At 41.5% G+C, this 15956-nt stretch overlaps 1 protein-coding gene across 4 annotated transcripts in view; it reads left to right on the top strand.

Annotated features, from left to right (window-relative positions):
• The window catches only part of MTR (5-methyltetrahydrofolate-homocysteine methyltransferase), a 102977-nt gene that overhangs the window by 74418 nt on the left and 12603 nt on the right, over positions 1-15956 (top strand). For all 4 annotated transcript variants that reach the window (XM_008528903.2, XM_070568234.1, XM_008528904.2 and 1 more), the window contains 5 exons: positions 1635-1702; positions 2301-2421; positions 9435-9516; positions 13253-13351; positions 14395-14470. In XM_008528903.2, the coding sequence (XP_008527125.1) occupies positions 1635-1702; positions 2301-2421; positions 9435-9516; positions 13253-13351; positions 14395-14470 (446 nt within the window). The remainder of the gene's footprint in view (positions 1-1634; positions 1703-2300; positions 2422-9434; positions 9517-13252; positions 13352-14394; positions 14471-15956) is intronic.

Raw genomic sequence — 15956 nt, 5'->3', positions numbered from 1 at the left:
GGGCCCAAGCTCCTCTGGGCCCTTCCTCATTAAAACATTAAAGTCAGAGCCAGCCCTGATGGCCTAGTGGTGAAAGTTCAGTGCACTCCGCTTTGGTGGCCCAGGTTCGCTGGGCACAGAACCATACCGCTCATCTGTCAGTAGCCATGCTGTGGCAGTGGCTCACATAGAAGAACTAGAAGGACTTACAACTAAAATATACAACTATGTACTGAGGCTTTGGGGAAGGGAGAAAAAAAGAAAGGAAGATTTGCAACAGAACAAATCTTTCCCAGCAAAAAACCAAAAAAAAACGTGAAAATCATGTTTTCAAGAATAATAATAATTGGGGCCAGCTTTGTGGCTGAGTGGTTAAGTTCGCGTGCTCCGCTGCGGCAGCCCAGGGTTCGGATCCTGGGCGCGGACATGGCACCGCTCGTCAGGCCATGTTGAGGTGGCGTCCCACATCCCACAACTAGAAGGACCTGCAACTAAGATATACAACTGTGTACGGGGGCGGGGTGGGGGGGGGGAGGTTTGGGGAGATAAAGCAGAAAAAAAAAAAAAGATTGGCAACAGTTGTTAGCCCAGGTGCCAATCTTTAGGGGGGAAAAAAAAGGAAGATTGACAGCAGTTGTTAGCCCAGGTGCCAATCTTTAGAAAATAATAATAATAATAATAATTTAAAAAGTAGTAATTGGTACAAACTACCTCAAAATCAAGTTTAAAATATAAATCAAACATCATAAAATATATTTAATGCAGTAATCCCATTTATAATAATCCATCCAATGTATATATTTGGATAAATGAATCAAGTAAATATATGAAAACAAAACAAAAAATGGGGCCTAGAGTAGTGCTTTATTGTTGAGTTGCCGTGAGGGTTAAATGAGATCGCTTATATGAAAAGCTTAGCATAGTGGAAGCAACCCAAGTGTCCATCGACGGATGAATGAATAAACAAAATGTGGCACATCCATGCAATGGAGTATTATGAGCCTTAAAAAGGAATGAAGTTCTGACACATGCCACAACATGGGCGAACCTTGAAGACATTATGCTAAGTGAAATAAGCCAGTCACAAAAGGACTGTGTATGATTGCCCTTATCTAAATGTCTAGAATAGGCAAATTCATAGAGACAGAAAGTAAAATAGAGGTTGCCAGGGGCTAGGTGGAAGGAGGAATTGTTGCTGAATGATTACACAGTTTCTTTTTGGGTTGATGAAAGGGTTTAAAAATAAATAATGGTGAAGTTTGCCCAACATTGTGACCTATTGTAATTAATACCACTGAATTGTGTGCTTAAAAAATGGTTAAAATGGCAAATTATATATATTTTTTACCAGAGCTTAAAAAATAATAATAATATACCAAAAACTATTCAATTGTATACTTTAAATGGGTGAAGTGACTGCTTTGTGAAGTATGCATCAATGAAACCGTTTAAAAAGCTTAGCATAGTTCCTGGCATAGGTAAGTACCTAATAAATGGCAGTTGTAATTGGGGTGGTTGTCAATATTTAGTGAGCATTTCAATGTGATTCCAGTTTACATTAGAGCAGTATTTGATGGCTAAATAAAAATGTTCATTTCAGCTTTGTCTCTAATGGGTTCTCATTAATTTTCTCACATCTCATTTCTTTTCCTCAGAGTTATTGATTTAGGAGTCATGACTCCCTGTGATAAGATACTGAAAGCTGCTCTTGACCACAAAGCAGGTACTGTGCAACTGTACTTCTGGGTGTTTTATTACATGCCATTCCCTCCAGTTGTGTGTCTGCCAGTGAATAGTAATGCCCCAGCCCGTGTGGGATCCGTGGGACATTCAGACAATCAAGAGCCAACTCCTGCATGGGGCCTGCTTTCACTGCCATCTATAATGGGGGTTGAAGAGGGGAATAGGTAACCTTGAAACTCCTATGTAGCTATGAAGATGGGGAATGGGGACAGGCTTCTTGTAAGAGAGCAGTGTTATGTTAGAGTTTTTCTCTGGGTGTGGTTGTTTTTATGTTTCTTTAGGCACTGTGACACGTTGGAGTCTGGGAAATATGTGACAATGTATTCTATTGCATGGCTTCCCAAAACTGTGGCAAGTACATTATTGCAACTTTAAGTTACAGATCATATTTACTACCAAAAGCAAACAGTAAATTGAAACCCCCCAGTCAGAGAAGATGTCTTAGAGTTAGAAACTGGGAATTCAACTTAGGTCTTGTGGTCTTGATTTACAAAGTTTCTAAAATGAGTCTTTATACGTTTCCTCTTTTTCTCCCATCTTCTGTCTCACTGTCCTTTTTTTCTTTTTTTAAATAATAGATATAATTGGCCTGTCAGGACTCATCACTCCTTCCCTGGATGAAATGATTTTTGTTGCCAAGGAAATGGAGAGATTAGCTATAAAGATTCCATTGCTGATTGGAGGAGCCACCACTTCGAGGTAAGTCAAGTTTATGAGCTTTGTGCTTTGCTTTAAATTCTCTTAAATGCCTGTGTTTACAATCAGTGAGAAAACCTGAGGGTTTTTTCTAATGCTTAGTACGTTGGCTCCATCTTATATAAAAACATGAACTTTCCGTCTTCACTTGGACAAGAGCCAGAATACTTTGGGAGCCTGCTATAGGAAACTCCTTGGTGATCTCCCCACCCTTAGCCTTTGTTTGGATTCCTTTGGCTTGCAACTGTCTTCTCCTTAATCCTCTCACCTCCTGTTTAGTTCCTGAGATTTCTAATGAACATCCACTCCTCCTGAAATCAAACTGAGTGGAGAAGCTGTGTATTTTAGCACAAAGACATTGTTTGAACTTCAGCTCACTCTCTATCTTGAAGCAGGTGTCTGAGTAATTGCAAGTTCCCTTGAAGAAACTCTGACCTTGTAGTAGTTGAGACAGAAAGCCAGCCTAGCAAGAATGAACCAAAAGACCACTTTGGGAAGTTGTTTTTGAAACCTCTGGGTTAAACAATTTAAAGAGGAGAAAGTTCAAATTTGGTCACATAATCATTAGTTTGTCAGATTTTTCCTGGGGTCGTGATCATAATATTTGGTGAGAAATATGTTAACTATGGGTTTTAGACTTTTTATGACACATTCCATATGCCCCATATAGTTCACTTTGGCAGGAAATAATACCCAGTTGGAGCATTGAACTTGGTGATTCACACTATCATATAGTTTATTTTTCTGATACAAAAATACAGTAGAGGTCTGGTCAAAGATAGTGCAAAGTTCCTGTCATACTGGAAACAACTGTATGGTAAGCCATTTGTATTAGTCAGAGTTCTCCAGAGAAACGGAATCAAGAGAATGTGCATGTGCATTGTGTATATATTTAGAGAGAGAGAGGGAGAGAGGTTTGTTTTAAGGAAGTGACTCATGTGATTATGGGGGCTGGTAAGTCTGAAATCTGCAGGGAAGGCCTTGGGCTGGAGACCAGGCAAGAGGTGATGTTGCAGTCTTAAGTCCCCAGGCAGTCTGGAGGCAGAAGTCCTTCTTCCTTGAGGACTTCAGTCTTTTCTCTTAAGGTCTTTAACTGATTGAATGAGGCCCAGGCATGTTATGGAGGCTAATCGGCTTCCCTCAAAGTCTACTGATTTAAATGTTAATTACATCTAAAAAATACCTTCACAGAAACGTCTAGATTGGTGTTTGACCAAAAACTGGGTCTCATGGCCTAGCTAAGTTGACACCCATAATTAACCGTCATGCCGTTTATAATCTGAATGGATCATTTTCATGAGTAGTCCTATGTCAGTAGTAGTGTTATGTCATTTATCTACCAATTGCTTTTTGTACTTGAAGGACTTAATAGTGTAGCTGTTGTCACTCACATTAGAGAACTGGGTTTGTTTCTCCACAAAAGACTGTCCACCAGCATGTGCGGCAGATTATTCTCTGGGGGTATGACCCAACCATTGGTAACGGGTTTCAGTGAGGATGGTCTTAGGTAATTGATGATTGTAGTGTGAACATTTGTTAGCTTAGTAAAGAGAATGGTAAGAGAATCTATAGACTATTGTCAGAATGAAATACCTTTTAAAATCACAGTTGTAAATAGAATAAATAAATATTTAAATGAACAGATATAATGAAATGCATTATGAGTTATGTAAATGTGATTCTGGTTTCAAAATAACCATTTTATATGGTAGGACACTACACTCAGAGAAGTTCAAGATCAGGAAACCACATATTGCTACTTGTACAAATTGGAACATTACCAAATGGTCCATTCTATTATACCTCTTACCACGTAAGAGCCACCAAATTAAAGAGGTTTTTAAAAAAAACATTCAGAAGCAACATGACTAGCCTCCCAAGATACATCATTGGCAAAATTAGCCGTAAATGACTCTGTAACCTGGTATATCAAGTTAGAAGTAATCACATCAGAAATCACCCATCGTTTCTTCATGCTGTTGCAAAATATCTGCTCTCATCATCTGGGAAACTCCATGTGTGCCTACCCGAAGGCAGAAAGCTGGGTCCCTGACCTCCCACAGTTTCTTCCAGCTCTCCAGTGCTTTGTTTCTCAATGAGCTCTGCCTTTTCTGGTTCTGTTGTCTTCCATGCCTGTTAGAATTTCTGGGAAATTATTGGAAAGTGAAAGCCAGCAGCAGTGCTTTCAGGTACCATCCCCTTGTCCATCGTGGTGCTAGACCAGCCTTTGCACAACAGATTCTCGTGCAGCCTCTAAGAACTTCCATGTAAAATTCCCCTGTTCTGACTGCATTCTAAAGCTGTGACAGTAGGTGAGGACTCGGGCCTGGAGTCTCGCTTCATCAAGCCCTCTTATTTAAGTGAGTACTTCTACCAAAGAATTGCAGTCATACAGGAAAGTACACAAATCATAGATATACAACCTGATGAACCCACCCATGTAATCACTCCCAGATCAAGAAATAGAACATTAATGGCACTCTGGGAACTGCACGGGCTACCCCACCTCATCATCCTTACCAACAAGAGGAACCACTGTTCTGTCTTCCATCATCGTAGGTTGGTTTTGCCTGCATTTCAACTTTGTATAAATGGAATCCTGTTGTATGTATTCTTCTGTGTCCAGTTTATTTTGCTCAACATTATTTCTGTGAGGCCTAAACTTAGTGTTACAACAGTTGGGGGTTTTTTCATTGTGGTATAATATTCCATTGTATAGTATACTATGCCTTATTTATCCATGCTCCTGTTGGTGGACATTTGGGTTTTTCCAGTTTGCAGCTATTACACAGAACTCTGCTATGTATGTATTTCTGCCCTGAAGCAAACTAGCTGAATCATAAGGTATGCATATGATCATCTGCATCAGATATTGCTGAGTAGTTTTCCAAAGTGATTGTATTAATTTACACTCCCACCAGCAATTATGAGAGTTCCAGTGATTCCACATCCTTTTTGATTTTACCATTTTAATGTGTATGTAATAATATCTTGATATGGTTTTCATTTGTATTTCTCTGTTTACTAATGATATTGAGTACCATTTCATATGTGTCTTGACCATTTGTATATGCTTTTTAATCTTTTGTTTTGCTCTTTTAAGTCTTTTTTTAAATTGGATATTCTGCCTTTTTTCTTACTTTTTTCTTAGATTTGTGTGCGTTCTTTATATTGGATATTAGGCCTGTATGAGAAGTATATATATATATATATATATTTTTTTTTTCTGAGGAAGGTTAGCCCTGAGCTAACTACTGCCAATCCTCCTCTTTTTGCTGAGGAAGCCTGGCCCTGAGCTAACATTGTGCCCATCTTCCTCTACTTTATACGTGGGACGCCTACCACAGCATGGCGTGCCAAGCGGTGCCATGTCCACACCCGGGATCTGAACCAGCGAACCCCGGGCCGCCAAAGTGGAACATGCGAAATTGACTGCTGCGCTGCCGGGCCGGCCCCTAGAGAAGTATATATTTTAAATAGATTCTTCCAATATGGCTTGCCTTTTGCTGTCTTAGTGGTATTTTTGTGTAACAAAAGTTCTTAATTTTTATGAAATCTGGTTTATCACCTTTTATGGTTTGTGCTTCTTGCATCTGAATGAGAAAGACATCTACTGCTGGGCGAGTCAGCTTTGCTAGAAAGCATTCAGGGGTTTGAATGTCTCAGAAGCCCTCTGAGAGCCCTTGGTATTTGTTACCTCCTCTGACCTCTTGAGGGCTCAGCAGTGTTCCAGTTCTCTCCTTTGCTAACTGTATTTGAGCAGATGGCAGCTCAGGTCTTCCAAGTTGTCATGAAAGCCGATCTCTGAGGGGATATAATATACCAACATGGCTTTTCCAGACCTCAGTGGCCCGTGGTGGCATGATAGAATTAGAGCTGTAGCCCCAGACGCTTGCAATGAGGCGTAAGGCTGTCTAATGGATGGCTCCTTGGAGACTTTGAAAGGGTTATACAGATTTCGGGGTCATATCTGAGTGGAAATGTGCTTGGATTGTCCCTTCTTAACCTGTAGCTATAAAGGAATAGAACACTGAATATGCTCCTGTCTGTAATACAGATGGTTTTGATATCACAAACTAGAAATGCCTTTAACGGAAATCTAGCCCTGTTAGCTACAGAACTTCTCAAGGGCACAAGTCTGGCAGTTAGCTCTCAATTTTTTACTGGTGTAAAGCCAATAACTGCAAAATGTCTTTATTATTTTTTTGTGAATAGTGGAGAATTCAATAGGAAGTCATAGTGCTCAAAGCTGGAGATAATTTTCTGAGTTTTAAGAAAAATTCTTAGGAAGTTTGGTGCCAAATCACGTAACTGATATTATTTTCCTCTTTGAATTGACTGCAGGGAAGCTTAGAGCTCAGGTGTGTGTGTAGGATTTCATGGAATGAATTTTATATGTCGATCTCACTCCTGATTGCATCTTAATTTTCCCATCTTTATTTTCTCTTTGTCTCATTTTTCTCATCAAATTTTAAGTTTTGGTCATGCTGCATTTTTATATAAAACACTTTCAATTAATTCTAGGATAGGCTATGACATGAAATAAATACTTCAAGTACTTGTTCTTTTTCAGAGTTTTTAAAAAGATCTTCCAAGGTTAATACTATTGTGCCCATTCAGCAAGTAGGGGCAGTGACTAATTAAATCCTATTTGATGAGTGACTTAGCAGAGATGGATATAGGTTCAGCCTCAGCTCTAACCCTTTGCTCTTGGTATGGAGGAAGGGGAAGAGAGAGTCCAATGTTTTGCATCTTTTCAGACTTTGGAAAGAAGTCTTCTTCCAGCTAGAGAAGCTTGCATAAATGGAAGCTTAGAAGAAAGTGGAAGCAACGTCAGATTATTTTATAAGGAAACCAGAATCACTCTCGATGGCTGAGCAAGCTCAAATTTTATGCCTGTGCTCATCTAGCTTTGTCAATTTTGTGTTAGAAGGCAGCACTTTTCTTTTACTTATTAATTTATTAATTAATTTATTTAAAATATTGGAATCCGTCAATTCTTTCTCAGTGCCCTTGTCCAGAAGATCATCAAAGAAAATGGCCAGAATTGCACCAAAACCCTTGGATGCTTAATAAATATTAATTGTGTTGATTTTAAAATTTAAAATTGTACTGGTTCTCTTTAAGAAAAATGCTATCTAAGTCACATCAAGCTTAAAATAATGTTTCCTGGAGGAACTTCATGCAGACTATTCATTGGGGTAAATTCATGTGCTCAGGGAGGTGACCATCTGAGGAAAAGGAAGCAGGCAGAGTCTGACTTGTGTTCTATTTTGAAACTAGAAACAGCTTCTTCTTTATAACTTTTCCTACTGTTTGAAAATCTTCCCCCTCATAGAATACCCAAGGTATCTTCAAATCTTTGATCCCCAAGCACACAGTGGGTACAAAACAGGTCCCCAGGAAGCAGTGGAGTCTGTTTGGCTGCTCCAGGTTCATGGTCTGGCTCCCTCCGTGCTCTGCACCGCAACCTCCCAGCCCAGAAGATGTCTCTTGTACTAACTAGCTTAGGCCTGAACTTCCATCTTTAGGTCAGTTCTTGTGGCTATGGCTTTAGTCCTTTGCTTCCTGTTTATGTACAGAGATACACTTAGAAAGGGCCAGGTGAAATGTTAGTGATCTTGTCTGTCTCATTACGAATGAATTTTTAGAGCCTTCCCTCAGAAGCCTATTAAAAACACACACGTTTGCATCTTTAATATTCTCTTGTTTTTTAAAAATTACCTCAGTAATCCTCGCTTACTAGAACGTGTCAGTTCAGAGGAATGTAAAGTAAAATTGGGTCTCTCCCTTCCTGCCTTCACTCCCGTCTCTGACCTGCATGGAACCAGTGTGGACACTTTGATGTGTATCTGTGGCACTTACATCTAAGGTGGGTTGATTGGCACAGGTTGAGGGTGATAGTGTTTGTTTTTTAAAAAATAGAATTTTATTAAACATCCTGTTCTTCCGCTTGGTTTTTTTCCTCATATGAAAACATATTCTGGACGTCTTTCCAAACAAAAATACATCTTAATTGAGGGACAGAATATGAAAGTGTCTGACTTGGGGAAGACTGCTGCTACTTTAGGGGAGAAGATGAAACTGGAAAGCACTGCCCGTCTTGTGGGAACTGCTGTTGCCGCCCATTTAAATGCAGTGTGGGAAAGCCCTTGCATCTCTCCATCTTCAGGGCCCTGGTTAACTACTGTAAGGGAGCGCATATGCATTCCCCAGTCTCACTTTAGCGTTATGTTCTGTAATGAAACAGTAGATACGTAGCCTAAGCTATTGCTGTAAACGTTCGGTAATCAGAGGGCAATTTGCTTTGCACTTTAGTTAATTAGGTAAGCTTAAGGATTAAAGGGTGTTTCTTCCTCAGCACTGACATTTTCAAGTTTGGCAATAGGGATTTGGGGCTGAGCCAATGTTAGTATAAAATATTTTTGTTGCTTTTGCCTCTCTGTGTTATTTTGTGTTGAATTTATTTAGGGTCTGAGGTTTCTTCCTGCAGGTATCAAGTGGGGTTGAGGTGGTGTCTCCCAGGAATAGGGAGAAGCAGCTAGAGGGTGGTGTCCTGTGTCGCCTGCCTAGTGTCTGGTTCCCCAGGGGCCCTGGCTGGTAGCCCAGCTCATTTGGAGGAAGAAATTCAACTTGACCTTTATGACAGCAAAGTGCAATTGCCTGGGCTGGTTAGCTCCCTTAGTTCAGACAGGTTGCTAATGACTGCAAGGTCGCAGACTCGTCCCCTGCTGGCAGAGAGCTGAGGACAAAGTCGTTCTCATTTTGTCACAGACTTCTTCGCAGCCTGGGCCAACAAATCCATGTCTTTTCCCTTTGGTTTCCCCATCTTAGGGTGGGGAGAAAGTCATCCCAGTTTTACAAGAGAAATTTGAAATTCAATGTTTGTAAGTACCTTGAAATCTTTCTCTGGGAAGCACTGTAAAAACACATCATCTCTAATGGTTCTGAACAAGAGTTGTGTAAGAACTGTCAGCACTGATGGATATGTTTTTCTTCCTGACCCCTCATTTCAGAACCCACACAGCAGTTAAAATAGCTCCAAGATACAGTGCGCCTGTAATCCATGTCCTGGACGCATCCAAGAGTGTGGTGGTGGTAAGTGTAGGCCTTACGTTATTTCAGATACAATGTGAAGAGAGAACAAAGAGAGCATTAAGAGTTAAGGGTATCACCCAAGACCTTCTATTTATTTTTGTCCACTTCTACCAAAAAAAGTGAAAGAATAGCATAAGCCTTACAATAGTGTCACTGCAGTTGTCTGTGTTGCTGGAAGGAGGGCCAGATGAGTGTGTCTTGTGTTTGCAGACCACTTCCTGCACCAGCGGCAGAAATGCCGGTCTGAGTAACAGAAGAATGGTGCCAAGACACCTGTGACTTTGACACCAACCCGGAGAGAGATCTCAGCCATCTACAAATATTTATAAATATGAACATACACTTTCTTAGCTCCATGCCAGAGCTAAAAGGAATGTAGAATTTTTTAAAAATGACCTGTTTCCAGATAGAAAAGCATTTAACCTAGAACGGGACAGTTGACCCTACCGAAAGACAGAAAAACATTCACTAGATGTTCAAAACCCAAAATAGTAGGTTTTTCTCTATCAATGTAATGAACAACTTACCTAAGTTTTTTCCTTGTCATTGAAGCCTCATATCCTCTCTTGTTACGTGTTTCATTATTTTCCTTGAAGAACAGGCTGTAATAGCTGGAGGGAATCTGAGTGACCATGTGGTCCAGTGGTTTCCAATTCTTTTAGCCACGGAAACCTTGTGTTCAAGTGACATCTTCCCTGGAAACTCAGTGTGGTACAAATAAGAGCAGCCCCTCCCATCCTGCATCCCACTCCCAGTTCTCATCAAAAGAGCGCAATTTAAAAACCACTGATCTAGTCCAACTTACACAGTTTGTAGGTGAAGCAAGTTACTGAGGGGACCCAGTGATTTGGGAGACCACCAGGTGATATCGTGCAGCCTGAACCAGGTGACCACATTTCCTTAGCCATTTTCCAAAGGAGTTCTTTCAGATCTGTGGATTTGTTTACATGAAACTTGCTCTCTTGAATTTAACAGTTCTCCTTTACTAAAAAGGATAACATTAAATCAGGCTGCCATCATAAAATTGTAGTTTTTATTTACCATTGACATAGACTAATGTCCAAATAAACTACATTTCTACAACTCAGTTTTAAAACAACTTTTGTACCTTATATTTGGATTATGTTTCATAAGGAGCTTATGTCAGGTCCATGGGCATAACCAATGGCCCTCTTTTTAATGCTTGCTGCTGTTTTCAGATGCTACTGAATGACTCCAAACATTGCTCATTTGGAGAGGAGGCAGTTGGCCATTTAAGGATGCTGTGCTAACACTGCCCCTTCAGGTAGGGGAAAGACTCTAGCTAGGAAAGAGTCAGCCTCTTGAGTCCCTTCTGAGGACAGGCTCCTTCACTGTCTTAAGGAGCTGCAGCAGCACGGGCCTGGGTGAAAGCAAAGGGTGAGGCGTGGGTCCTTGTGCTCTTTACGGCCGGGTCCAGCCAGGCAGCCAGCAGAGGTTAGCTCTTGTCATAGACAAAGAAACCGCCACCTTTTAAAATTACTCAAACGTGAGTCCAATAATAAATCATTTGGGTAATTGCTTATGACCCTTTTCAGGAGTCAGTGGTACAATTTGTTTAGGTTGATTGTTGGTTCAGAGTCTTGATCTAACTGCAATGAGTGTGGCACAGGCCCAGGCCTCTGGCTTACTGGCTCATGAATTTGAAAGATTCCAAAATGTGTTGACTACAAAATAGCTGGATGTTTAGACCTCAGGATGCCTCTTGCTTTCTTTTCTTTCTTTTTTAATAAAAAACAAGGTACCAATATTATTTCTTTTTAAATTATAAAACGTATTTTCAACTTATGCCCTCTCATTGTACTACGATTGCCATGAAAAATAAAAAAGAAGGAAAAGAAAACCTGTACTGTGTCTAAGTGGTTGGCATGAAAACACATGATGGACTCTGCTTTTGTGGAAGGATCCCATCCATTAGCCCATGTAATTGGCCATGAACTCGTTTCCATCAAGCGAGACAGACAGGACCGGGAGGCACGTGTTACCATGTCTCTGGGAGCAGGGGGCTGTATAGCGGGCTCGAAGGTGCCAACAAACCAGTGGGCCATTCTGTCTACCCAATAGTACCTGTGTCGGGGTATTGTTAAGTTCTTTGAATGTTAAGGAAATCAGGGTTTTGCTTTCTCAGAGTTTAAAATCCAGCAGAATGTAACAATATTTTAGAACATTGGTTACGTGTACTTTCGGGCGCTCAGGAGTAGGCATCTCCTTCTTGTCTTTGTTTAGCTCTGCTGGGTTTCCTAAATGGGGCTCCACTGAGGTAAGGTTCATATAAGGCTGGGAAATACTCTGTGGTGTGGATACCATTTAGGAGCCATTTTTAGGCTTGCCACATGGCCTTTCCTGATTATGGTCCTTAATAAAGTGATTTGGTTTTATAGTAACTTATAGGTGATTAGATTGTAATTAGAGATGCTTAGTAAATTCTCATAGAATTATAGTTATTTAAAGCTGGTAGGCACTTTAGCCATCATCCAGTCTAACTTCCTCAATTTCAGTGATGATATTGAACTTCCCTGCCTTTTTGCGTATTAAAAAATGCTGCTTGAGGCTGCAGAGGTGGGCAGTGCTGTGAGCTTTGAACTGATGTGATCAGTGGCAGCAATTTCATATTTCTTTGTAATCTTACTTTTAGCGTTGGTGGCAGCTACTCCTCTACCAACTTGGTAATCATAGTCATAAACAGCATTTACCTGATCCTAGTTTTACAAGTTACCGAGTGACCTCACATTTCCCAGAAGATCGATTTCCTTTCTTGTTTTAGCAGAAGCTGCCAGGTGGCTGTGGTCAGCCTCATTCCTTCAGCAAACATTTAGTGAGGATGCTCCTTGTATGCACCGGGCACTGAGCTAGAAACCAGGGACATGAACGTGGTGTCCTCTAGTGAGGAAAGTCGATACATAGATAGATACTAAAAGCAAGTACGCTTACTAAAAGTAAGTGTAGTGATGGAGAGATGAGCAGAGTATCTTTGGAACACTGAAGAAGAGGGGTGTTGGAGGTCCCCAAGACCACCCTCAGTTTCAGTGATTTGCTAGAAGGACTCACAGAACTCAGAAACGCTCTTATACTCACAATCATGGTTTATTACTGTGAAAGGATACAGATAAAAATCAGCAAAGGTGGAAAGATGCATAGAGTGGAATCCAGGAAGAGCAGGCATGAGCTTCCGGGTGTCCTCTCCCTGTGGAGTCATATGGACAGTGCTTAATTCTTCCGCTAGTGATGTGTGACAGTGTGTACAGAGCGTTGTCAGCCAGGGAAGCTCACCTGAGCCTTGGTATCCTGGGCTTTTATTGGGAGTCAGTCATGTAGACATGGAATCCTCAGACTTCAACCCCTCCAGAGGTCAAACAGATACAGCACGAACTGAGTCTCCCCATAAATCACATTGTTGACATAAACTGTCTGGGGTGGCCCACGGCCCCAGGTAGGCAAAGACACTCTTATCAGGCAGATATTCCAAGGGCTTAGAGCGCATCTCCCAGGAACCTGTCAAGACCAGTCTTTTCTTCAGAATGTGCAAGATTTGAACATCCCAGGCCTACTGAGTTGACCCTTTACTGCACACCCAGGCAGGAATTAGCAAAGTTGGTGAAGGGAGAGGAAATGATGGGAAAAGTTTCCTGAAGGCAGTGTCACCAGAACTGACTGGAATTGCACGTTTTATCTTCTTTTGCTGCTCTGTTGTGATTGAACGCTGATCTTGCGTTTTCAGTGTTCTCAGCTATTAGATGAGAATCTAAAGGATGAATACTTTGAGGAGATCATGGAAGAATATGAAGATATCAGACAGGACCATTATGAATCTCTCAAGGTGAGTGATAAAAACAGGACCCTGTTTGTTTGGGTAATAAAATGATCCTATAGTTTTTAATGTGACTTTACTGTTTTGAGGAGGTAAGGTTTAGGATCATTTTAGAGAAGTCCTATTTTTTAGTTCAAATCAGACTTCTTCAGAGTCTAAATTCCCAATAATTTTTGGCTCTATTAAAATTAATTTTATTTATTCTGCCCAACTTTTATTGGGTACACAGTAGGTGTTGGGTGCTGTGCTAGATACCAGAGTTATGAAAATGAATAAAATATGAGGTAGTCCCCAGCAGGGAAACAGGAACCAAAACAGTGTACTGAAATCACTCCCACAGATCCTGTTCTTGAGGAGAGAATGGGAGAAAATGAAGACATTAGACAGGACTGTTGTAAGCCTCGCTCCCTGACTGCCCGGCGCTGGCTGTGCAGAGTGGTGTGTCAGCACTGTCCCTGTCTGGATGAGCTTCAGGCAGTCTGTGGAGAGTGGGCACAGTTCCTCTGCAGAGGTCGTTGGGATACTTCTCCCTGGTTATCCGCCAGCTGGGCGTTGTCTGAGGGTGGGGGCGGTGCGTTTTGGGGCTGACTAGGCAAGTGGAATGAGATAACAAACAGCATGAAGACAACAGATGTTTCCAAGCTGTTGGCTTTCCTCCTTCCCTTAGGTTTGCCCACAGTTGACAGTTTCTCAGTTCTGCCTTCTGGTCCTCGGGGCAGTGGAAAGCGGGCCAGTTAACCCCGGCCTCAGGTGTTCTAAAGCACAGGCAGGAGACCGCTCCACTGCCATGTTCATCCCACGGTCAAGGCTGCAGGTCAGCCTTATATTCACATATCAATATTCAGTGGATATTTAATGAGTCTTTATTGTGCTGGTGCTGATGTGAAGCCATATTGGATGGAAAAGGAAGAGCTTTTTAGGGCTTGAATTTTCATTAATAAAAATATTTGTTTTCTTGAAAAACTTATGTACTAGCTTTCTTGAACATACTTTCAGGGTAGCAGCTGAAAAGCTAAGAGTCTCTGACTAAGCAACTTTTCTTTTTTTCCTAGGAGAGAAGATACTTAACTTTAAGTCAAGCTAGAAAAAACGGTTTCCATATTGACTGGCTGTCAGAGCCTCCCCCAGGTCTGTCTGGCTATTGGTTAGAGAAGGGCTGCGTGTGCTAACTGTGAGCCGAAGAGCCCTTTGCATTTACTTGGCTATAGAATCAAACAGGCAGCTAGAAACTCTTAATTGTGTCTAATGATGATGAATGACAATGATGATTAAAAATAAAAGGAAATGGGTACCATTTATGGAGGACCAAACACTGCCCTGAGATTGACCTGCAGCGGCTCTGAGCCCTTGACACAACTCTGTAATGAATGTGCTATTGTCCCCACTTTAATTTGAAGAAACTGGGTTTCAGGTAATAACCTGAAAGGTTACTAGGATTCTCTGTGATCTGTCTTGTAAACCTATATTCTTTCCTCTGTGCTGTGCTTGAGTGAACCCCCTTCGGCTCGAAGCAAGTTCTAGAAACCTGCCTGGGTGGTACGGTCACTGGGTTGGCCTGGGTCCAGGCGGGCCCAAGTGCAGACATGGAATGTCTGAAATTGAAAATGCCTTTGCGTTGAACAGACCTTTAAATCGTTTCAGCAGAGCCGGGTCTCCTATTTCTTGTTCATGCTCTCATTCTCTCTCTGGATGCTTCCCTCTTTTTATTTCTTTTATCGGGTTTCTTCCCTTTCTTATTTCTAGCCACCTTTTTTGCCTTGCATAGGTGTTCACAAGGGAATAAAATGTGTAAGATGTTTTGACAGGCTCAGAGATGCATGAGAGACAAATGCAAAACTAAGACAGGGCGAATAGGGGTTATATTAATTGAATCCATATTTCCAAGGTAATACCTCAAATCAGCTTTCATTGTTCGCAACATCTGTGTTCTACACGTGCTCAGCAGAGTTGAGAGGATTAAATTGAAAATGTCGGTGAGCTTGGTTCTAATTTCTGTCCTGCTGGGTTCAGTGAGGCTTAGTGGGAAGAATGCAGATTGGGAGCCAGGATGCCTGGGTTCTAATCCTGGCTCAGCTCCTGGCTCTGAACCACGGAGTGACCCTGAGCATCTTACTTCTGTGTTTGACAGTTTCTAATGTGTAAAAAAAGGAGTGAGTTTATGGAAATGTTGTGAGGACAAAACAATATGTGAAAACTTTTGAAAAATGTAAATCACTATATAGTTCCAACTATTATTTTCTCTTTACCTTTCACTGTGAAATTGGAAAAATATCTCAAGGGGACGTCCATTTTAACCAAGTCAAACCTCCAAAGCACATCTTGGTGGAAATAGTCCTCTGAGGCCCACAGAGCCAGGCAGCGGGGCTGACACTTTTTGAGTGTCCGTTTTAACCCCCATCGGGGCCCCTGCAAGGCCCTGCCCCTACCCACTGCAGGGCGCTGGAGGCCCTGAGGTACGGCCCTCAGAAATGTTTTGGAGGGCAACCCAGTCCTAGGGTAGTTGCAGGAAGTCGGTAAAGGGAGGAAGAAGGGTTCTTTTCCACGATCCTTGGCGGTAAAACCGCAAGCAAATCTTAACCTCTGGAAGACAAGCTTATTCAGGGATGACGTCCCT

This window comes from Equus przewalskii, chromosome 1 (assembly GCF_037783145.1).
Source record: "Equus przewalskii isolate Varuska chromosome 1, EquPr2, whole genome shotgun sequence".
Classification (NCBI taxonomy): Eukaryota; Metazoa; Chordata; class Mammalia; order Perissodactyla; family Equidae; genus Equus; species Equus przewalskii.
The sequence above is the reverse complement of the archived record's forward strand: the minus strand, read 5'-3'. Positions and strand labels throughout refer to the sequence as shown.